Below are 24,083 nucleotides of genomic sequence, written 5' to 3' on the forward strand. Positions count from 1 at the left end.
TGTGAGGATTGAAGAGACACTCTAGACCTGAAGCAGCAACATGGCATCCAGCAGGACACTTTCCTACATCTTTCTTATTGCTAATTAGGGAAGAACTTGAGATCATTAACAACTGAAATGAACAAAGAGTTCAGTCCTGAACCATCCTCCCTCTAGCACAGTACTGAAAACATCTAAAATATTAGAGAATGAATCTGGAAACAGAATTCCTTCCAGAAAAAAAGATAATAAGATAGGCTCTTTTGTGGCTGTCAGTGTTTTAGAGCCAAAAGGGTCATCAGATACCATCTTACATCAAACCCCTCCTTTTACAGCATCATTTTCAGCCACAGTCTTCAGGCTTCTACAAGGCCCTATGAAAGACAGACAGGAATCAAGGGCTGCTATATCTCATACTTCAGTTCCTGGCGAGTGCAGCAAGTCCCAAGAATTAACAAGGGGTCAGAAGGAAGCTCCAGGTGAGCACAAGAAAATGACTAGAGAGCAGAGAAGCAAGTCTCTGGGTTGAGTCTGCAAATAGAGTTATCCAAGCAACTTTGCATTGCAACACGTAAAGAAGGTTCCTGTTCTTAACCAGGTACTAAAAGGAAACTATTACTGTTTCCTTTTAGTACCTTTCTTCCTTTTAGTACCTTTAGTACCTTTCCTTTCTTTCTTTAGAAAGAAAATTAAAAGACCATGCCTTTCAATTATCTCACAGTTTCTTAAAAATGTGCAAACATTATTTTGAGATAGAGTACCAGTACAAATCTGGTGCATCACTAAATCCGGGCCTGGCTGGAATATTTTAATTCACTGGCTAAACACCCCAGGACTAGAGTTCTCCATTCAGCAGTTCCAATGAACCCAAGTTCCAATACTGTAAAAAACACACAGAGTCCAAGGACTCCATAGCAGTTAGGGTTAGGAAATCTATTGTCCCAAGACACTGGCCCACCATACCCAGGGCAACCCAGAAACATACCAGCAGGCTAAGATGCAAAACCCCGTGAAGAGGATGATGGGGATGGGATAGGATGCACAGAGCAGCCCATGGTTGTAGAAGGCCTGAGATATCTTCTCACGCAGCCTTTCAGTCAGGGTCATCCTCAGCTGAAGTCACCTTGCTGCCATCCCGGAAAGTGACCATGGATCAGCCTGGCATACGTCAGACAGCACTGACAATGGATACCATCTGTAGTTACCTGGTCAGAAGGGAGAAAAGTCAATTAACAAAGAGCACTTAGTTCTGCACACTACGGTTGCTGGGGGAAGGGAACAGTTATGTGGCCAGGGAAGAGTTTTAGAATGCCTACATGCAAGGCCTGAGACATCAATCCCAACACACACGAACACACACAAAAATCTTAGTCATCTCGCAAACAACTATGGACAGCTCTCTAATCAGTCTAACCGAAGAAGCCAAAGAACTGCCCCTCTAGCTCTAGTAATAAACTCTCAATCCTCTTCCATATTAGGCATTGCTAAAAGGCCACTCCCCAGAGGGAATTTTTCTCACATGTGGCACAGGAAAGGATGCCTACATAATACACATCACCTTCGGCTGCTCTCTACCAAACAGGCATTTCCCCCACCCTCCTGTGTGTGCAGGCCAGATTGAGAGAAATCCTTGAGGAAAACCTTGGCAAAGGAATGGCTCTCCCCGAAAAACACATTTTTGTACAAATAGTGATTCAATGAAGTGGGGTCAGCCCTCAAAATAAAAACACCAAAAACCTCAGGCTCCTGACATAAAAGTCATCAAACAACATTTCACTCTGGCAGCAGTATTAGGTTGAAGTCTCTTCTCCTGGTCCCATGGTTGTTCCTGTGAGTATGTGAGCAGAGGGCCTCTCCTACTCCTGCCCGCCCAGCTGCTGTCCCCTTCTTTGAGTAACAGAAGCTCAGCGTGGCTCAGGATTTGGCCTGAACAGGCTATCAGTCGAGATGCCCCTCCCTGACCCAAGCCATACTAGCTGGCCCTCTCTTCCTGGACTTTGGGCAGAAAGAAGCAGGAACTGGATATTCATGATACCTGCTCATCCCCACAGAGGTTCCTGCTCCTAAGATCCCCAGGCTGTTCTGGCTCTAGTCCTTTCTGAAGACTGGCTCATCAACTTTTCTTTCCAGTCTATAAGCCATTCCAAATCCTTCCAATAAATCCTTTGTTTTTTGTTTGTGACAGCCAAAGTTAATTTCTGTTGCTTGCAAACAAGGAACCATAAAATCAGAATAAGAAAACTCTAGAAGAAGGCCCAGAGATCTAGAATTCTCTTCCTGAGAGCTCCAATGGAATCCAAGTTCAAATCTACTTCTCTTGTTCCATGTTGCTGTTTTCTTTGGCCTGTGCCAAAGGAAAGCTCTCCAGATACGTGTCTTGGCTTGGTTATGCTCACTGATGAAAACCCAGACAAAAAGATGACTCCTCAGACAAGTGTCAAGACCAGAAAGGAGAACAAAAGGAGTCATACCACAGCCAATTCACAAGACAGAACAAATAGCTATCACTCCTTCCACCTTTCTGAAAGCACAAGCCTTAAGTACACATGCAATTTTCCTGTCCAGAAACCTTCTAAGGAAATACAAAGAACCCCCTGTGGGTCCATTCAATATGCAATGGAGAGAAGAGGCAGCAGGCAACAGCTGCTGGTCTAAGAAGCAGAGCTGCTCATAATAGCTCCACCATTCATGAGGCTCACCTGGTGTATGACAGGTCAAAGAAGTCTCAAGCAGTGGCGCTAGAGCAGGAGACTAGCTATAGTGCTAGCCACCCAGCATATGCAAGGACTTTGAGGAAGCAACCAACATTCCTGCACTTCCTGTGCCCCCTACCTTCCATCCTGCCCCAATGGGGAAAACAAACACAAAGGAGTACACCTGCACAGAGACACTATCAAGAGGATCCCTGAAGACTAATGACCATAAAACAGTTATGACATTTCCAATCTAGGTCCTTACCAAGCCCCACATCTCTTCTGTTAAATATTCACCAAAGTCAAGTCCTCAAGGAAATTCTGATCCTACCAACCCCAATTCACTTCCCAGGCCTCTCTGGCACATACACCAGCAACACAGGAGAAAGGAGGGTCACCTCTGCAACCCAGCTCTTATACCTAGAACTTTTTTTTTTTTTTTTTTTTGAGACAGAATCTGGCTCTATTGCCCGGGCTAGAGTGTCATGGCATCAGCCTAGCTCACAGCAACCTCAAACTCCTGGGCTCAAGCAATCCTTCTGCCTCAGCCTCCCAAGTAGCTAGGACTACGGGCATGTGCCACCATGCCCAGCTAATTTTATATATATAATTTTTGGTTGTCCAGATAATTTATTTCTATTTTTAGTAGAGACGAGGTATCACTCTTGTTCAGGCTAGTCTCAAACTCCTGACCTTGAGCGATCCTCCCACCTCGGCTTCCCAGAGTGCTAGGATTATATACTTAGAACTAATGATATGAGAAAAAGATATCTAATTCATTTCCATTCTACAGCAAATACAAATCTTTCTTCCACTGATCTTTATTAAACTAATTGTTAATTTTCATAGCACCAGGAAAACAAAATCCAATTCTAATTCATTATACAGCCCATCTACCTGAACCTAGCAAGAGAAGACATTTATCTCTACTCCACAGTATAAATTTTAATGCAAAGCTATTCAAAGCAAAATTTACCCAACCTGTACCAAAAACCTATTTTTCTCACATTGTCTTACATTTACAGCTTGGTTCCAAGCAAAATCTATAGCTCTGCTTCCTGAATTTAAAGAGACACAGTCTTGCCCTGAAGGCTTGAGTGCACCACATTACATAAAAATATGTAAACAATCCTGCTGCCTGCCTTTCCAGGAGACCCCACTACAAGCAAAAACAAAGGAGCTTGTTATCAGAAATCCAAATTACAGTGTTGCACATGTAAAGAAAAAAATAACTGCTGGAACCAAGGCAGAAGAACAGTCCTGAGGAAGCCTACAGAGAAGACAGGCGCAGGTCAGTCAGACCCACGGGCTCCGAAGGGCATTCAGCAACGGACTGAGTGTGTGAGAGCTGAGCGAGGGGGCTCATCCCTCCTTGTCATAAGTTTGCTGAAGGTGCTCAAGACTCTGAATTCATCCCAAATGAGAAAATAAATGTGAAAGTTTTGGAAAATTCCATACAAACACACAATATATTAACATAAGACAACAAAAAGAAGATGATGGCCTATATTCACCAAACTCTCAGCATTTGTAATTGTCTTCAACCACCTCGTACATACTAAGAACCAATCAAGAAAAGTAAATGTGCTAAAGGCCCAAGGGAGGTAGAGAGAACAGGTGAGGGTAGAAGAAAAAACTGCAACAAACTATACAGACTGCAGGCACTGTCCATTTCAATCAATGACTCTAAAGTTTTCTATGATCATTCACTGAAAATCCTGACCACCTCCTCCTCCAAGCTTCAGTCACATCAGGGCTATCACATATGTATGTTCCTACCACAAATGTTTACTATCTCATTTCTCCGGAATACATGCCTATAGAAGTGAGACTGCTAGGTTGTATGGTATGTTTAAGTTTTTTTAAAAAACTGCCATAATATTTTCCAGAGTGCCTGTACCATTTTACATTCCCTCCAGCAGCATGAGAAATCTGGTTTCTTGACATCCTCACCAATATTTAATACTGCCACTATTTTTTATTTTAGCTGTGCAAATAGGTATGTACTGATCTCTAACTGGGCCTTAATTTGCATTTCCCTAATGGCTAGTGATGCTGAACATTTTTGCATGTGTTTATTTGCCATCAGTATATCCTCTTCCATGAAATGTCTCTTCATTTCCTTTGACCATTTTCAATCCGGATTTTAACTGTTGATTTTTTTAAAAAAATAAATTGAGATATAATTCACATACCATAAAATTCACCCTTTTAGGATATTCACAGAATTGCAAACATTACCACTATCTAATGCCAAAACAGTTTCATCACCCCAAAAGGAAAACCTACATTTATTTGCAATCACTCCTCATTCTCCCCACCGTCTAGCTCCTGGCACCACGAATCTACCCCCTCTGTAGATTTGCCTATTCTGGACATTTTATATAAATGGAATAATACAATATGTGTCTTTTTATGACTGACTTCTTTTACTTAGCATAATGTTTTCAAGATTCAACCATGTTGTAGCATGTATCAGTACTTCATTCCTTTTTATGTTTGAATACTATTTCATTAAGTGGCTATGCCATACTTTGTTTATCCATTTATCAGTTGATGGACATTTGGGTGGTTTCTACTTTTTGGCTATTGTGAATGGTGCCATGATGAACATTCCTGTGAAAGTTTTTGTTTGAACAAAAAATTGTTTTCAATTCTTTTGAGTCATCCATTCTCAAGAGTAGAATTGTGGCAGGGCGTGGTGGCTCATGCCTGTAATCCTAGCACTCTGGGAGGCCGAGGCGGGCGGATTGCTCGAGGTCAGGAGTTCGAAACCAGCCTGAGCAAGAGCGAGACCCCATCTCTACAATAAATAGAAAGAAATTAATTGGCCAACTAATATATAAATATATATATACAAAATTAGCCAGGCATGGTGGCACATGCCTGTAGTCCCAGCTACTCGGGGAGACTGAGGCAGAAGGACTGCTTGAGCCCAGGAGTTTGAGGTTGCTGTGAGCTAGGCTGACGCCACGGGACTCACTCTAGCCTGGGCAACAAGCAAGACTCTGTCTCAAAAAAAAAAAAAAAAAAAAAAAAGAGTGGAATTGCTTGGTCATAAGGTAATTTTCTCCAACTTTTCTCTTCAAATTTGTATAGTTTCACATTTAAATTTGTGATCCATTTGAATTAATTTTTGGATAAGGTACGAGGTTTAGATTCTTTTTTTTTTTTTTTTTTTTTGGCCTACAGATAGCCAAGTGTTCCAGCACCATTTGTTGAAAAGACTATCTTCCAATGAATTGCTTTGAAATCTTTTTTAAAAAGCAGTTGACTGTACTTGCGAGCGTCTATTTCTGGGTTCCCTATTCTGTTCCAGTGTTCTATGTCTGTCCATCCCTCCACCCAAAATCAATCTTGATTACTGCAGCGATAAAATAAGTCTTGAAATGCGCAGAGTGATTCCTCCCATTTTATTCTTGTTCAAAACTGGTTTAGCTCTCTAGTTTCTCTGCCTCTTCACATACATAGAATAATGTTGTTGCAATCTACAAAAATCTTGCTAGGGTTCTGAAGGAAATTGCATTAAACCTGTAATATCAATTTGGGAACAACTGACATCTTCACCATATTGAGTCTTCCAATCCATGAACATGGTATATTTCTCCATTTATTTAGATCTTTCATTTCTTCTATCAGCATTGTTTAGTTTTCAGCAATACCTACACGTGTTTTGTCAGATTTACACCTAATGTTCTTTATTTTTTGAGCCCTGTGTTTTCTAGTTTTAGTTTCCAAATGTTCATTGTTAGCACACTGATTTTGTATGCTGATCATTTATCCTGCAAGTGTGCTTAAATCACTTATTAGTTCTAGAGTCATTTTTTGTAGATTCTTTGGGATTTTCTATATTGACTATCGTATCATCTGCAAACAGGGACATATTTACTTCTTCCTTTCCATAATTTCTTCACACACTTTTTTCTGTACCAACTCCTCTTTCACCTTTCCTTTTGGGACTTCAATAACATGAAAGATAAACTTTGTGTTACTGTCCCACAGATCCCTGAATCTCTGTCCATTTTTGTTCAGTTTATTTTAATCCCGGATAGTCGAACTGGATAATTTCTATTGTTTTCCCTTCCAGTTCACTGACTCTTCTGTCTTCTCCATTCTGAGTCCTTCCAATTAGTTTTTCCTTTAGTTTATCATATTTTCAATTATAACAATTAAATTTCTAATTTTCTGTTCATTTCAAGAGTGTATACACTCTTACTTGGCAGAGCAAGATTTTAATTAATATTTTAATTATACTTTTGGCTTTAAATTTTTTGATAATTCTAACATCTGTATCATGTCATGGTTGCCATTTGCTGCTTTTCTTTTCCCTTTATGAGATGTTGACATCTTCCTGATTCTTCATATGGGAAGAAATTTTGAATTACTGGACATTTTGGATGACTCTAGATCTTACCTAAGTCCTATGAAAATTGTTAAAATTTTTGTTTTAGCAGCAATCAGCCAAATTAAATCTAGTCCATAAGTTCCTACCCACCTTCTGTGGGCTGTAGTAGTAATGTTAGATCAATTTTCAAAGCCCTTGAAAGACTATTTTCATCTTTCCTATACATACCATCCAGTGGCCAGCATGGGAATACTTGGTCAATAATCTAGTCCACAGTGCAATTCTCAAAGCCTTTGGTATGCTGTGTAGGGTCAGATGCACCTATGTTAGTTTGAAGGAAGAGCCTAACTTTATGCATTCACTTTGTTGAGTTCCTTCCTCTCTGCAATCTTCCTAACACTTCCAGCTCTCAAGGGCCCTTTTCCTGGTCTTCTGGCTAGAAAGCCAGGATTTAATTTCCCTGCTCTGCTAAGCACCTCCCACTACTGTAACTGTCTCCAGGGCAAATCAATGAGACAAAAGAAAGAACAAAATCAAGGATTCCCTCCTTGCTCTTGGGACCATTATCTCTATAAATAAAAGGACTCCTCTCCCACCTAGATGCCAATGTGACTGCTGCCCCCACCACTGCAGAAGTACATGGGGGACAGGGCATGAGAAAATGGAAAGAAAGGGGAAAAAAAGCGCAAACATTATGCAAGATTTCTTCTTTTACCCCAACTCCTAACCCATGGGGATCCCCTTTCTTCCTCCTCAGACTACAAAGAGAAGGTTTCTGTTGGACTTGTTCTGTTCACACCCACTGCACAGTTCCAGATTTGGAGCTGCTTTTGAGTATAGGCTGAAAGATACTGTATGGATTAAAAAACATAAACTCACTACCAATTAACTGGTACTTTGAGTTCTGCTTTCCTTCCTCAAACCATCTGCTACCATTTATTTTTCAGGGTACTCAGATAGTTGATTAATGCATTCTGTCCATGATTTTAGTTGTACTCTGTCAGAGAGAAAGGGTAGAGTTTGCATACTCTATATCGGTCAAAATCTGAACATCTACATTTTTTTAAATATAAAAGTCTTCATAAATTTCAAGATTCGTTGCCATTAAAGAAACTTTCCAAATCTGTCTCAAAAAAAAAGTATTTAGTGATTTCAGATTACAGTTCCATCATTGTGGAACCAAATGCACTGCTTGGTCCAATAGTGAATGACAATTGCATTATTAGGTATTTCAAATGCCTTTCTTTCCTTTCCTTCCTTTCCTTCCTTCCTTCCTTTCTTCCTTTCTTTCTTTATTTTGAGACAGAGTCTCACTCTGTTGCCCAGGTTAGAGTGCCATGGCGTCAGCCTAGCTCACAGCAACCTCAAACTCCTGGACTCAAGCAATGCTGCTGCCTTAGCCTCCCAAGTAGCTGGGAATACAGGCATGGGCCACCATGGTCAGCTAATTTTTTTTCTATGTATTTTTAGTTGTCCAGCTAATTTCTTTCTATTTTTAGTAGAGACGGGGTCTCACTCTTGCTCAGGTTGGTCTCAAACTCCTGACCTCAAGCAATCCTCCCACTTTTGCCTCCCAGAGAATACTTGCCTTTTAAAAGAGAATGTTTGGCTGTTGTAGTCTGGCAGTTCCTCAAAAAGTTAAACACAGAATTACCATATGATCCAGCAATTCCACTTTAAGGTATATACCCAAAAGAACTGAAAGAAGAGACTCAGATACTTGTACACCAATGTTCATAGTTGCATTATTCACATCAGCCACAAGGTGGAAACAACCCAAATGTCTATCAACAGAATACATTGCAATGAAATATTAATATAAAAATGAAGTACCAATACATGCTATATAATACGCATGAACCACGAAAACATTATGCTAAGTGAAAGAAGCCAGACACAAAACGTCACATGTTGTATGATTCCATTTATATGAAATACCTAGAACAGGTAAATCCATAGAGACAGAAAGCAGGCTGGGCATGGTGGCTCATGCCTGTGATCCCAGCACTCTAGGAGGCTGAAGTGTGGGGATCACTCGAGGTCAGGAGTTCAAGACCAGCTTAAGCAAGAGTGAGACTCCATCTCTACTAAAAAAATAGAAAAAAATCCTCTTTGGTCTCGGCCACAGAAGTGAGATGACGAAGGGGACGTCATCATTTGGTAAGCGTCGCAATAAGACGCATACGTTGTGCCGCCGTTGTGGCTCTAAGGCCTACCACCTTCAAAAGTCGACCTGTGGCAAATGTGGCTACCCTGCCAAGCGCAAGAGAAAGTATAATTGGAGTGCGAAGGCTAAAAGACGAAATACCACCGGGACCGGTCGGATGAGGCACCTAAAAATTGTATACCGCAGATTCAGGCATGGATTCCGTGAAGGAACAACACCTAAACCCAAGAGGGCAGCTGTTGCAGCATCCAGTTCATCTTAAGAATTCAACAACTAGTCATACAATAAATGTTTCGGTTTTTAAAAATCTAAAAAAAAAAAAAAAAAAAAAAAAAAAAAATAGAAAAAAATTAGCTGGAAAACTAAAAATATATAGAAAAAATTAGCTGGGCATGGTGGCACATGCCTGTAGTCCCATCTACTTGGGAGGCTGAGGCAGCAGGATTGCTTGAGCCCAGGAGTTTGAGGTTGCTGTGAGCTAGGCTGATGCATGGCACTCTAGCCTGGACAACAGAGCAAGACTCTGTCTCAAAAAAAGAAAAACAGAAAGCAAATTGGTGGCTGCCAGGAGTTGGTGGGAGGAGGGAATGAAGATAAACTGCTTAATGGGTGGGTATAGGTTTTCTTTAAGGATGATAAAAATTTTTTGGAGCCAGACAGAGGCGGTAATTGCAAAACACTGTAAATGTATCAAATACTACTATAATAAATTATAAACTTTAAAATGACTAATTTTATATTATATGACTTTCACCTCAATAAATATGGAAAATAGAGATATTCTCTTCTTACACTCCATTAGGTGCTCAAACTCATGGCACAGTTTAGTTTATCTTATCTGGACTATGATTTCTTGTACAGCTTTTTATTTTTCCTGGACTTTCTAGTTGCCTTTTCTTTCTCACTGCACAAAATCAGCACATGCTTTCATAATATCACTGTCACCACCCAGCTCCTTACCCACACTATCCATCAAATGAATCCACTGCCATCTTGAAGACATATAATTCATATACAAAGCTGTTATTCTGCCTTTTCTCATCCCTCTGAAGATGGAACAAAATAATCTCATTCAGAAGAAACATTGTATCTTATATTGTATTCTTGACAGCCCCAAATAATTAAAACACTGACAGTAAGGTTATAACCAAGACATTACAATGGCTTTCTCTACTGCCAGTAAGAAATTATGTAGATGTTTTGTAACTAATACATTCAGAAATTTACAGACTGTATTTTTCTCCTTTCTGCTATGCCTCACCATGATACTTAGCACTCTCGGAAATGGCAGAGGTGGCAGGAGGCTCCAGAAGGTCCTAGTCAAGGCCAGAGTACAAGGGGATAGGAAGAAACTAAAACCCCTGTCCAACCTATGTCACCAAAGGCATAAAAGAAAGTGATACATAAGTTTGATGACCTTTTGGCTACTTGGACGACAAAAAAGTCACCACTGAGAGGTGCATCAGACACATGCAAGGTCTTAAAACCCAAAGCAGATAACTCCTCAAACCACAAGGTTATTTTTCCTAAGATATCTACTTAGAAAAACCATGTCAAAATTAATCAAAATATGCTATGTGGCCACACACAGGCTTAAAATTTTGAACTAGTGATTCTACTTATCCTGCAAAATAAATAAAGATTCTGCTATCAGGATATTTATCAAAATGATGAAATGACACTCTGTGTAGCCATTAGGTTGGCTGATGCCTGAGACTTATCTGTAAAACAGTTCAGAGAAAGAGATGAAGCCACTCTGGCAAAATGTTGATACTGTTGAATCTAAATCAAAGGTTACCACACTTTTTCTATAAAGGGCCAGTTAGTAATTATTTTAGGCTTTGTGAGCCATACAATCTCTATCACAACTACTCAACTCTGACACTATACTAGGAAAACAACCAGACAGTATGTAATCAAATGAGCATGGCTCTATCCTAATAAAACTTTATTTATAAAAACAGCCTTCATTTTACCCTCCAGCTACTGTAGCTGCAGCTGACACCACCCCCCCACACCCACAAAAAGGAGGCTGAGTGGCCTCAGCTGCAAGTGGAGTGGCAGTTCCCATCAGGAGACCATTTCTTCTTGTGGCACTGCCATGGAGACCTGCACACAGCCAATGTATATTTCTCCATCATATGCTGACCCTGGCAACGCTGCCAGAGACATTTTCAAAAAGGATTTGGTTTGGGATTGGTAAAACTGGATGTGAAAACAAAGTTATGCAGTGGTGTGGAATTCTCAACATCTAGTTCATCTAAAACAAACACTGGTGAAGTTACCAGGACCTTGAAGACCAAATATAAATGATATAAGTACGGCCTGACTTTCACAGAAAAATGGAACACTGGTAACACCATGGGAACAAGAATTGCAATTGAAGACCAAATTTGTCAAAGTTTGAAACTGACATTTGACCTTCTCACCAAACACAGGAAAAGAAAAGTGGTAAAATCAAGTCCTCTGACTGGATGCAGTGGCTCACACCTATAATCCTAGTACTTTGGGAGGTCAAGGCAGGAAGATCACTTGAGCCCCGGAGTTTGAGACCTGCCTGGGCAACAAAGCAAGACCCTGTCTCTACAAAAAATTTAAAAAATTAGCCAAGTGGAGTGGCACACACCTGTAGTTCCAGGTACTTTGGAGACTAAAGCAGGAGGATTTCTTAAGCCCAGGAGTTTGAGGTTACAGTGAGCTATTATGATGCCACTGCACTCTGCCCAGGAAACAGAAGACCCTCTTAAAAAAAAAAATCAGCTCCTCTTACAAGAGGGAGTGATATTGACTTTGATTTTGCTGGACCTGCAATCCATGGTTCAGCTGTTTGGTTATGAGGGCTGGCTTGCCAGCTACCAGATGACCCCTGTGTCAAATCAAAGCTAAATCAAAGCCAACAAGGAATAACTCTGCATGGTCTATAGGACTAGGGACTGCCAGCTACATACTAACATCAATGATGGGACAGAATTCGGAAGATCAATTTATCAGAAAATATGTAAAGATCTTGACACTTCAGTAAACCATGTGTGGACATCAGGTACCAACTGCACTCATTTTGGCACTGCAGCTAAACATCAGCTGGATCCCACTGCTACCATTTCTGCAAAAGTCAACAATTCTAGTTTGACTTGAGTGGGCTATCCTCAGATTCTGAGGCCTGGAGTGAAGCTTACACAGTCTGCTCCTGGGAAGAGCACTAATGCTGGAGGCCACAAACTTGAGCTTGCCCTGGAATTGGAGGCTTAATTCAAATGAAAGAAACCTCTAGGAATGGATATCAGAAGATTTGGCCTTAATATATTTCCACTGTGATCAAGCAAGCTTTTTCCCTTCAAGGAGGTGATCAAAAGAAAGGATGACCTAAATAAGAGCTGTATTTTAAATATTTAGGCAGTTACTTTTTAGGTGGTTTCTAGTTGAATTGGTTAGCTATCTAGTCAATGCTGCAATCCTGCAGTCACCTATACATTATTTAAATGTATATAATTGTTAAATGCACTACTTACTGATATTGCAATAGATCTCTATGAAACTGGGGGGAGGTCTTCAGTTATAAAAACAGACAGTGGGACCAAGCATGGTGGCTCACGCCTATAATCCTAGCACTCTGGGAGGCCAAGGTGGGAGGATTGCTCTAGGTCAGGAGTTTGAGACCTGCCTGAGCAAGAGCGAGACCCCATCTCTACTAAAATACAAAGAAATTAATTGGCCAACTACATGGTTGTAGTCCCAGCTACTCGGGAGGCTGAGGCAGAAGGATTGCTTGAGCCCAGGAGTTTGAGGTTGCTGTGAGCTAGGCTGATGCCATGGCACTCTAGACCAGGCAACAGAGTGAGACTCTGTCTCAAAACAAACAAACAAACAAACAAAAAAAAAACAGACAGTGGGCCAAATTTTGTCCACAGGCTATAGTTCACCCATTTCTAATCCAGATGACAGATATAGGGAAGTTCTCTATAATATAATCTCTCTTTTTGTACATGTTTAAAACTTTTCATGATTTAAAAAGTTCAAAAACTGTATCTATATAACCATGTGCCACATAAAGTGGGGAAAACTAAATTTTTGAATCTTAAAGGTGATCATACTTTTCAAAATATTTATGAATAAAATATGAGACAATGAAAAGGAAGAAGCTGGTTGGGGTAAAGATAGAACCTGGGTCACAGCATATTAATTGTCAAAAGTGGGAGATGCACGCCTGTAATCCTAGCACTCTGGGAGGCTGAGGCGGGCGGATTGCTAGAGGTCAGGAGTTCGAAACCAGCCTGAGCAAGAGCGAGACCCATCTCTACTATAAATAGAAAGAAATTAATTGGCCAACTAATATATATAGAAAAAATTAGCCAGGCATGGTGGCGAATGCCTGTAGTCCCAGATACTCAGGAGGCTGAGGCAGAAGGATTGCTTGAGCTCAGGAGTTTGAGGTTGCTGTGAGCTAGGCTGACGTGGCGCACGGCACTCACTCTAGCCTGGGCAACAAAGCAAGGCTCTGTCTCAAAAAAAAAAAAAAAGTGGGAGATGGATACACAGGTTTTTATACTGTTGTGTGTGACATTTTCCATAATAAAAATATTTTAAAAGTAATGTTTTAGAAAAATATTTAAAAGTATGAACATATGTTCACAATTTTATTGAATGAAAAATGTGGATTACAAAAGAGCAATAGGATTTATACCTGGGTAGTGAGATTATGAGTAATTTTTGTTTTTCCTGTCTGTATTTTCTCTCCAAAATAATTTAATACAAGTAGTAACAGTAGCAAAGTAACAGTAAGCAGTATGTTATAGTAACAATAAGAATAGCTGCCATGGTTAAGAAACCAGCATTTATTAAGTGCTTACCTTGTACCAAACACTAATTTAAACACTTTACACACATTATCTCACTTCATCCGCACAACCTAGGTCAAAACAGAACCCAGGTAAAAAACTACTACAACCTTCTACCTGAGGAGACAGAAGTATAGAGTTGCTCAGAAAGGTATAAAATAAACATCTTGATATTATGAGAAACATAAACATATGAGAAAATCTATCCCTGGACTATGCTTGGCCTAAGAGAAAACAGCACAGACTCCTTACCCAATCACCTTCACTCCTTCCTTGAAGATACAAAAAAAAAAAAACCAAAAAAACCCAAATGAACAACAACAAAAAAATACACACACACACATACACACACATACACACACACACACACACACCAGGCCTAGGATAAGCACGAAGGTGAGCTCACTAGCTCTACACTAAGCAAGGAGAAGATGCTCTTTGAACAAGCTGTATGGGTAAGGGTTTCTACTTGCCAGGGACAGTGGGTGCAAGAAAGAATACTCCCTCCCCACTCTTGAAGGCTCAGCAAGGAGAGAAATGTGAAAAGAAATAATCAAAAGCAATGATTGGCCGGGCGCGGTGGCTCACGCCTGTAATCCTAGCTCTTGGGAGGCCGAGGCGGGCGGATTGCTCAAGGTCAGGAGTTCAAAACCAGCCTGAGCAAGAGCGAGACCCCGTCTCTACTATAAATAGAAAGAAATTAATTGGCCAACTGATATATATATAAAAAATTAGCCGGGCATGGTGGCTCATGCCTGTAGTCCCAGCTACTCGGGAGGCTGAGGCAGAAGGATCCCTCGAGCCCAGGAGTTTGAGGTTGCTGTGAGCTAGGCTGACGCCACGGCACTCACTCTAGCCTGGACAACAAAGCGAGACTCTGTCTCAAAAAAAAAAAAAAAAAAGCAATGATAAATCAAGACAAGGTCAGAAAATACTACCCCCTTGTAGCAATAAAACACTTCCCAGGTTTCAAATTGCTTTCCTGCATTAATGTGTTTTCACTAGATGTAGAAATAACAGGCATTAAAATCCCCAATTTAGAGATGAAGAAACAAACCTAAAGACTTTATTGGGCTGGGTCTTGTCCACCAAAGCCCATCTCTTTATCCTCTCCTTCAGATAATTTCATCCATTCCTCTAGTTTTAAATGCCACCTATTTGGGCGCCCAGACCTTTCTGAGCTCTACACCCATATACCTCACCACCTTTGGCATTTTGGCTATAAAATCACACATGGTCTCACCACAGGCAATTCAGCCATAAAACCATATAGCCTCTCACATGCTGCCAAATCAAGTACCAAAAATAAGGGTCTATGAAAAGAATGGTGTTGGGGCAAGCCATGGAAACCTATGGAATTTTGTGACTAGAAGAATAACCAATTTAGTAACTATCCTAATGAAAACTGGAGTTCTTTTTTTTTTTTTTTTTTTTTTTTTTTTTTTTGAGACAGAGTCTCACTTTGTTGCCCAGGCTAGAGTGAGTGCCATGGCGTCAGCCTGGCTCACAGCAACCTCAATCTCCGGGGCTCAGTGATCCTACTGCCTCAGCCTCCTGAGTCGCTGGGACTACAGGCATGCGCCACCATGCCCGGCTAATTTTTTGTATATATATTTTTAGTTGGTCAATTAATTTATTTCTATTTTTGGTAGAGATGGGGTCTCACTCAGGCTGGTTTCGAACTCCTGACCTTGAGCAATCCGCCCGCCTCGGCCTCCCAAAGTGCTAGGATTACAGGCATGAGCCACCACGCCCGGCCCAAAACTGGAGTTCTTGTACCACAGTATTTGTACCAGTATCACAGTAAATTCAGGAGGTTTTGCGTCTTACTTGAAGGTGTTCATGTCTAATAGAGACCAATTTTATGGAAAGAAAATATGATCTAGGCTGATGCTTCTCTTTTTTTTCCCCACCCTACAATTGCATCAGAATAGGCTGAGGCTTCTCTAGCCACACTCCTCAGCCTCACAAGCAAGAGCCCTGAATGGGACAGTGTCACCACACCCACTACTCCTTGCACTAACACAAGCTACTTCTGTAGAATTCTCAGCCTCCTTTTCCTCCTTAGAATCTTTATTTATTGTTACAGCTTTCTTTTATTATGAGAAAGTTTGCCACTGACCACTTCTAAACTTTAGCATGCTAGGGAAAAAAAATCATCTATGAAGCAACATGACTTCATGTTGCTGAAACCATTTCCCAGTTTACAAGCTCAAATGAGCTAATTCCCTCTAGAAAAACTGTTATTAGCAGCATACCTGATTCACCACTCAGACCTCTCACCTGAATTTCAGTCTCCGCCCCACCTCACAGACTCAAGCACACTCTCCAATCTTGCTCATCAGCCTGTCTTCTCATCTGCACAGCTACCAAGACAGAAACCTAGTCATTCTCAATTCCTCTCTCCCCTCACCAAGTCCTGCCAACCTCCCAGCTGTGTCTTTCCTGCCCACTTTGTTGCTGCCATGCCCAAGCTTTGTCTTGCTTTTCCACCTTACAACCCTTACAGATCCCTTCTCATCCCTCTACAATCCACCTTGTCTCAGAGGTCAGAGTGGACACAGATTTTACTAATGCCCTGGGCCAGATCCCTCCTGCACTTAAAACAAAGCCCAAATGCCTGTCCCTGGCACAAAGTGCTCTGCAGAGCCCACTGCAGTCCTCCCCACCTTCACCCTGAGTCGCCTCTGCTGCTCTCTTCCAATGCCTTGTGTGTGCCAACCGCATGCCCATCTCAGGCCGCTGGTGCATACTGTTCCCTCCTTTATTCCCTCTTCTCTTTATAGGCTGGCTCCTTTTCACCCTTCAGGGGTCTCAGCTGGAATGTCACTTCTACAAAAAGACATTCTCTGACCATATGTTCTCCAGTTCTTCTCTTTATTTTTCCTCACAGAGCCTATTTCTTCTCTTTCAGTGCATTTAACATTCTGTAATTGTATGAGTAGTTTGTTCCCTGGTTTTTTTTTATATGTCCCCCGTCAATACTGTAAACAAACTCTCTGTCTGTTCACAACTGTGCATCAGGACTTAGAACGGTACTTGGCATATTAGAAGCACTTAATAAAAACTTGTTGAAGCTGGGCACGGTGGCATGCACCTGCAGTCCCAGCTACTTGTGACACTGAGGCAGGAGGATCACTTGAGCCCAGGAATTCCAGGCCAGCATGGGTAACAAAGTGAAACACTAACTCTTTAAAAAAAACTAACTCTCTCTCTCTCTCTCTCTCTCTCTCTCTCTCTCTCTCTCTCTCTCTCTCTCACACACACACACACACACACACACACACACACACACACACACAACCTGAGAATAAACTTAACAAGAAATGCTAAGAAATCTCTTAAACTCTTGAGGGACACAAAAGAAGACTTGAACAAAGAGAAAGTTATGTCATGTTTTTAGTGAGGAAGATTCAACATCACCAAAATGTCACTCTTCCTACATTAATCTAAAAATGTAACATAGTCACAAGAAAGACAAACAGGACTTTTTTTTTTTTTTTAACTAGACAAACTTATTCTAAAGTTCACATAGAAAAACAAATATAGGCCAGGCACGGTGGCTCACGCCTGTAATCCTAGCACTCTGGGAGGCCGAGGCAGGCGGATCGCTCAAGATCAGGAGTTCGAGACTAGCCTGAGCAAGAGCAAGACCCTGTCTCTACCATAAATAGAAAGAAATTAATTGGCCAACTGATATATATAGAAAAAATTAGCCGGGTATGGTGGCGCATGCTTGTAGTCCCAGCTACTTGGGAGGCTGAGGCAGCAGGACTGCTCGAGCCCAGGAGTTTGAGGTTGCTGTGAGCTAGGCTGATGCCACGGCACTCTAGCCCTGGCAACAGAGTGAGACTCTGTCTCAAAAAAAAAAAAAAAAAAAAAAAAAAATAGCCAAGGAAGTTCTGAAAAATAAAGATGACAAAAGGGAGGACTAACTTTACCAAATATCAAAACATGTTATATAAAGCTAGAGTAATTTTAAAAGTGTGTTTTTTGTTTTTTTGAGACAGAGCCTTGCTTTGTTGCCCAGGCTAGAGTGAGTGCCGTGGCATCAGCCTAGCTCACAGCAACCTCAAACTCCTGGGCTCAAGCAATCCTTCTGCCTCAGCCTCCTGAGTAGCTGGGTACAGGCATGCCCCACCATGCCTGGCTAATTTTTTCTATATATATTAGTTGGCCAATTAATTTCTTTCTCTTTATAGTAGAGATGGGGTTTCACTCTTGCTCAGGCTGGTTTCAAACTCCTGACCTCTAGCAATCCACCTGCCTCGGCCTCCCAGAGTGCTAGGATTACAGGCGTGAGCCACCACGCCTGGCCAAAAGTGTGGTATTAATACTAATACATAAATACACGGATTAAAGTAATTGAATAGAAAGTGCAGAAATAGGCTCAAATGTACATGATATGTAGCCAAGTATATCATATACTAAATAAATGACAAAGGGAGTATTTAATCAAATGGGAGAAAGATGAATTGTTCAATAAAAGATATTGCAACAAATGGGTTGCCATCTTTTAAAAAAATTAAGTTGGATCTACACTTCACAGCAAAATAAATTCCAAATGGATAAAAAAATGAAAGGTAAAACAATGCAATATAAAAAGTACTTTAAGAAACCACACGATAATTTCTCATAATCTCTTACTGGGAAAGATCTTACTAGGTATGACAAAGAATCCAGAAACCTAACGAGGCCAATAAATAAAACCAATTAAGGGCTAAATTTTTTCATGACAAAACTATTTCAACTAAAAAGATAAATAATCTGGAAAAACATAACTGTTATTCATGTTGCTGACGAGGTGCTAAGTTTTCTTATATATAAACAATTTTTACAAAACTACTTAAAAAATACCAAAGCTCAACAGAAAAATGGGCAAAGGATATGAACAACTTTTCACAGAAAAGAAAATGTAAATAGTCTTTCAACCTTTTTGCAACTGAAGAGATACAAATTAAAACTACTTCTGAAATAACATGAGTATTCATTCTACTATTCTTTCAACTTATCTGTAGGTTAAACTAAAAAGTCTTTTGGCAGGGAGGTATGAAGTCTATACAGAGAAACCATTTGGTATGAAGTCCGTTTGGTATGAAGTCTATACAGAGAAACCATTTTTTTGGTCTATCAAACTGGCAAAGATGAAACCACTGGTACCAAACTGTTAGAGAGGGTTTGAATAAACAGGCACTGCCACACAATACTTAGGATCACAGGAAGATAAAACAGCTAGAGGAGTTTATCTGGTGAGAGCTATCAAAATTACAAAAGCACATGCTCAACAACCCAGCACTTCCACCCCTAGGAAGTACCCGAAGAGCTACTCTTGGCCATGTACGGACTGATGCACACAGAAGGTTACTCACACCAGCGTTGTCTGTGCTAGCAAAATTAAAAACTCCCTACAATTCCACTGATAGAGCTCTGGCTAAATAAATTAAATAAAAGTATATCCTAACAATGGAATATTATCCAGTTGTAAAAGACAATTAGGAAGCTCTTATGTATTGATAATGAACTATAACAAAGAAAGATTCCGAGAAAAAAGCAAGGGAATATAGCGTGCTACTTTTGTGTAAGAGAAAGGAGGTCTCTGTGTATTTGTCTATATATGCACAAAACATCCCCGAATGGACATATGAGAACTGATAACACCAGCTGCCTCTGGGGAGAAAATCTGGTACCCAGGGGCAGGATGGAAGGGAAACTTCCCCATGTATAGTCTGTTGTACCTTTTGAATTTTGTGTCATGTGAATGTATTCCTGCACTGAAAAGCTAAAATTAAAAACAATGAACAAAGCTTTCCTGCGGCAGCAGCAGCCCTCTTCTCTGGGCTTCTGTAAATGTTTCCACCCTGCTTCTTCTATGTTATTCTGATTCTCTTGGCTTCCCCTGATTGACTGTGGTCCACTTGGGGAGAATCACAATTGAACCACCTTGCATTCCCTAGAGCACCTAGTACCTCATTTGGTGCCAAGTGGAAAGTCACTGCAGGTCTGTTCACTGTGGGAAACTTGTCCACTGGTGTAAACAATTAGTCTCTTCTAGAGAAAGACACAGTTTTTTTTGCAAAGTGGACCAACGCTCAGGGCATGAAACTCTGCTTCTCTAAGCAACAAAATTAGCCAAATAAGCTGGAAGAATTTTAGGGAGACCAAGGTAACAGTACTGAAAAAAGAAAGGAATTTCAGTTAATAAATAAAGGCTGATTTCAGAGAATTTGAAGCATAAAAACACACATATTCAAGAGGATGATTACTGCCACATTTTAGAGTAATTGTTGGGGTGGCACAGCAACACTCAGATTGAAAGAAGATCAAATTACATTAATTGATTGTGATGGTTGTCACAAAAAACCATGCAATGATGCCAACCCTCTTTACAATCGAACATCAACAAATACATTAAACATTTTTTGACACAATGCGAGCTACTACATTCTTACTCCCTCTTGACCTGGTCAATAATGACTAACAAAGGGATTGAACTGATCACCACTAAGAACATGGGTAAACAATCCATTTTACAGCCAGAAGCAGGCCAGGTGCAGCAGCTCACACCTATAATCCCAGCATTTGGGGAGGCAAAGGCAGGAGGATCGCTTAAGGTCAGGAGTGCAAGACCAACCTGACCAGCAAGACCCCATCTCTAGAAAGAATTTTTAAAAACAAAAAAATTAGCTGGGCATGGTGGCACATGCCTGTAATCCCAGCTACTTGGGAGGCTGAGGCAGGAGGATCGCTTGAGCCCAGGAGTTGGAGGTTACAGTGAGCTATAATTGCACCACTGCGCTTCTGCCTGGGCAACACAGCAAGACCCCATCTCTGAAAAAAAAAAAAAAAAAAAAAGGAAAGCAAAGCTAAACTAAGCTAGAAACAACCAAGGATCCCATGGGGGCAACCCTGTTATTTCATAGGACCTTTCAAGACCTTTGACCCAGGGAGAGAGTGCCCTCTGCCTCAACCCTAGCAGGTGCTGGTAAGAGCATGGCCAGGACCAGCCTCCTGCTTCCAGCCACACATGAGAAAACTGGGCCACAAAGGCTAGAGACCCCTTGGCTGACTTCCCACTAGAAGTGTACTCTGCTTGAGGGCACAAAGGCTCCTGACAGTTTATACAATCTAATCCCAAAAATGGGAGCTGTGACCAGTCTCTGTTTTATTACTACTTCAAGAGCTCTTAAAATAAATGTTGCATGGAAAATGGTTCCATTCCAAACACAAAGAGTGCAAAGAGCTGTTTGCGAGAGGAAGAGTGGCACAGAAGAAAGCCAAGAGATGAGGCTCACCTGGGGCCCTTTTCCTTGGAATCAGGGTCCAGGAGCCCCGAGAGCTCTCGCCAGCACAGCTGCAGACTTCACTGGCCCCTTCCAACAACGTCTTTCCAAGGAGGCCCTCAATCCCTGTAGCCCCTTCATGCCACCTGACACCAGGGGCCTCTTGTCCCCATGCCTACCATCCTGCTTACCACTGGACCCATACTGAGCCCCAAGACTTCTTCCACACTCTTAAAGGCAAAGGGTAGGGTGCACTGGACTTGCAAACCTTCTAACCGATGCAGGCCCCTGTCGAGTCAATGTAAGAAGCCTCACAGATAAACAGAAATCACATCTACATGATGCTCATTCCCAGGTATTTGGTCAAAGTCTAAAAAACAGGTTTTGTTTCTGTCTCAAACTGCAAGTCCTGCTACAAGTTTTAATTGCTTTTTCACATCTGTAGTTTGATACTAAGCAACATTTTCCAGCTAATAGGACAACTACAGATTATGACAGGCTCTGGGACCACACAATTCTTCCGTATGTTCACAATCACTTGTCAGACTGGAATGTGCTTGTCTTCCTAACATTTAGTAGGCAAAGGAACAGAAAGCTACAGGATTTCAGAGCTAGGAGAGATGAAATTGCCCAGTACAATTTCTATGTTTAAAGATGAAGAAACTGAGGTTTAGAGAGGTCCTAACACAAGACCGAGGTCACACAGCAAGTGATAACAGTCAACACTGCGGTTCCAACTCCCAACTCAGGAGCACTTCCATGACAGTCGATTCCTCAGCACCTCTAAACAAATTAATCCGTTTTAATCTATTTAAAAGCAGTCTAGCATTCAGATTTAAATGTTGGCTACAATCAGCCACAAAGTACTGTACTTTGGTTTGTCATAAAAATATATGTAACATAAAATTACCCTTTTAACAATTTTTAAGTGTTCAGTGGCATTAAGTACATTCACACTGTTGCACAGCCATCACCATCATCCATCTTTTTCATCTTTGCAAACTTTACCTTTTCCAAAAGTAAAAGTTTAACTTTTTGCTTTAACTAGAAGTTTACTCTATTAACCTGTCAAAGTTTTGTTTTGACAGGGTCTCGCTCTGTCACCCAGGCTAGAGAGCAGTGGCGTCATAGCTTACTGCAGCCTCTAATTCCTGGGCTCAAGCGATCTTCCTGCCTCAGTCCTCTGAGTAGCTAGGACTATAGGTGTGTGCCACCACGCCTGGTCATCCTGTTGAAGATTTTTCTGTTAAAGACAGTCATCTGGCAACCTCTTCCCCCTAGGCTATCTGTGTATTATGGGTACAGTGAAGCCGCCATTCTTTCAATCTAAGGAATTGCCTGCTTGAGGGAAGATTGTAAAACTCCTTAATGGACTGAGTCATGACTCTTATGATCAAACACCATCAAAGGCACCATTGAAATGGCTGACCATGAAGACACTACCCCGAAATGGGAAACGTCTACAATATGTTACTTCCTAGTCTTCAGTGACATCACGTGCTTCTCAGCCTCCCTTGCTGCTTCCTTGCAGGCTTTGTTCCTGGCCAGCTTTCCTCATCTATTCTTTCTTCCCAGGGCTTCTCATCCTGTCTCCTGGCTCCAAGTCTTGTATCTGTTGATGATTCTCACACATGCATCTCTCAAGCCTCTTTCCCAAGCTCTGTAGTTATACTCATCTCCACTCAGATGTCCAATAAGCACCTCAAATCTAACAAGACCAAAAGAGAACTCTTGATTTCCCCAAAACGTCTGTTCTTCCCAGCCATCTGTTATTTATACCACCATCCACTCTGTTTATTGCGCAGGCCAAAAGTTTAGGAAACATCCTGAAAATAAGCCCACATCTGAATTAGGTTGTTTTAACACATCTAGCTCCACGCCAGATTCCCAACCTAATCAACCAAAATCATCTCTGTGGCTACTCTCCCATCACGGATCATATGGACAGTAGTAATGGCCTCTACTTTCCTGCCTCACTCCATCCTCCATAGATCTGTTTGTTTTTTTTTTTTAATCCACCCATCTGCACACTAAAAACCAAGATCTTGTTATTTTGTCTGATTTTTTTTTTTTTTTAAAGAGACAGGATCGTACTATGTCACCCTGGCTGCAGTGCAGTGGTATGATCACAGCTCACTGTCATCCTGAACTCCTGCCATCCTCCTTGAACTCTTGGGCTCAAGTGATCCTCCTGCCTCAACCTCGTGAGTAGTTGGGACTACAGATGTGTTCCACCACACCCAGCTAATTTCTTTTATTACTTTTTGAAGAGATGTGGTTTTGCTATGTTGTCCGGGTTGGTCTCAAACTCTTGGCCTCAAGTGATCCTCCCATCTCAGCCTCCCAAAGTGCTGGGATTAAAGATGTGAGCTACTGCACCTGACCATACATCTTTCTCAAGTGCAAATCACTAATGTCATTACCCTGCTCAAGATACTCCAATGGCTTCCCAATACATTTAAGTAAAATCCAAATTTATTATCAGGCCACAATCCCTACAAAATCTGGCTCCTACCTAGTTCTCAGACCTTCCCCCTCTACTCTACCCCAGGCTCCAACCATGTGGGAAGTTTGTGTCTCACCTCTGGTTCTGAGTTTCTGCATTACCCTTTTATTTTTTTTTAAAGAGATGGAGTCTCACTCTGTTGCCCAAGCTAGAGTACAGTGCCAGGATCATAGCTCACTGCAGCCTCAAATTCCTAGGTTCAAGCAATCCTCCTGCCTTTGCCTCCCCCTGAGTAGCTAAGACTACAGGTGTATGCCACCATGCCAGGTTAATTTTTT

General features: G+C 41.2%; 2 protein-coding genes and 1 pseudogene across 3 annotated transcripts in view; 2 read left to right on the plus strand and 1 right to left on the minus strand.

The window, feature by feature from the left end:
* Window positions 1–24,083, minus strand: part of SCAP (SREBF chaperone) — a 70,141-nt gene that overhangs the window by 37,358 nt on the left and 8,700 nt on the right. For both annotated transcript variants that reach the window (XM_020280307.2, XM_076007141.1), the window contains exon 2: window positions 965–1,184. In XM_020280307.2, the coding sequence (XP_020135896.2) occupies window positions 965–1,086 (122 nt within the window). In that variant the 5' untranslated portion in view covers window positions 1,087–1,184. The remainder of the gene's footprint in view (window positions 1–964; window positions 1,185–24,083) is intronic.
* On the plus strand, window positions 9,132–9,494 carry LOC142873350 (large ribosomal subunit protein eL37). Its single transcript, XM_076007109.1, has one exon. It carries the CDS (start codon window positions 9,153–9,155, stop codon window positions 9,444–9,446), a length of 294 nt encoding a protein of 97 aa, XP_075863224.1. The 5' UTR covers window positions 9,132–9,152; the 3' UTR covers window positions 9,447–9,494.
* Window positions 11,295–12,433, plus strand: LOC105875087 (non-selective voltage-gated ion channel VDAC2-like; annotated as a pseudogene).

Source organism: Microcebus murinus, chromosome 1 (assembly GCF_040939455.1).
Source record: "Microcebus murinus isolate Inina chromosome 1, M.murinus_Inina_mat1.0, whole genome shotgun sequence".
Taxonomy (NCBI): Eukaryota; Metazoa; Chordata; class Mammalia; order Primates; family Cheirogaleidae; genus Microcebus; species Microcebus murinus.

Excerpts from the sequence above, each read along its gene's own strand:
- LOC142873350 (XM_076007109.1), top strand. The coding sequence starts at position 9,153 with ATGACGAAGGGGACGTCATCATTTGGTAAGCGTCGCAATAAGACGCAT.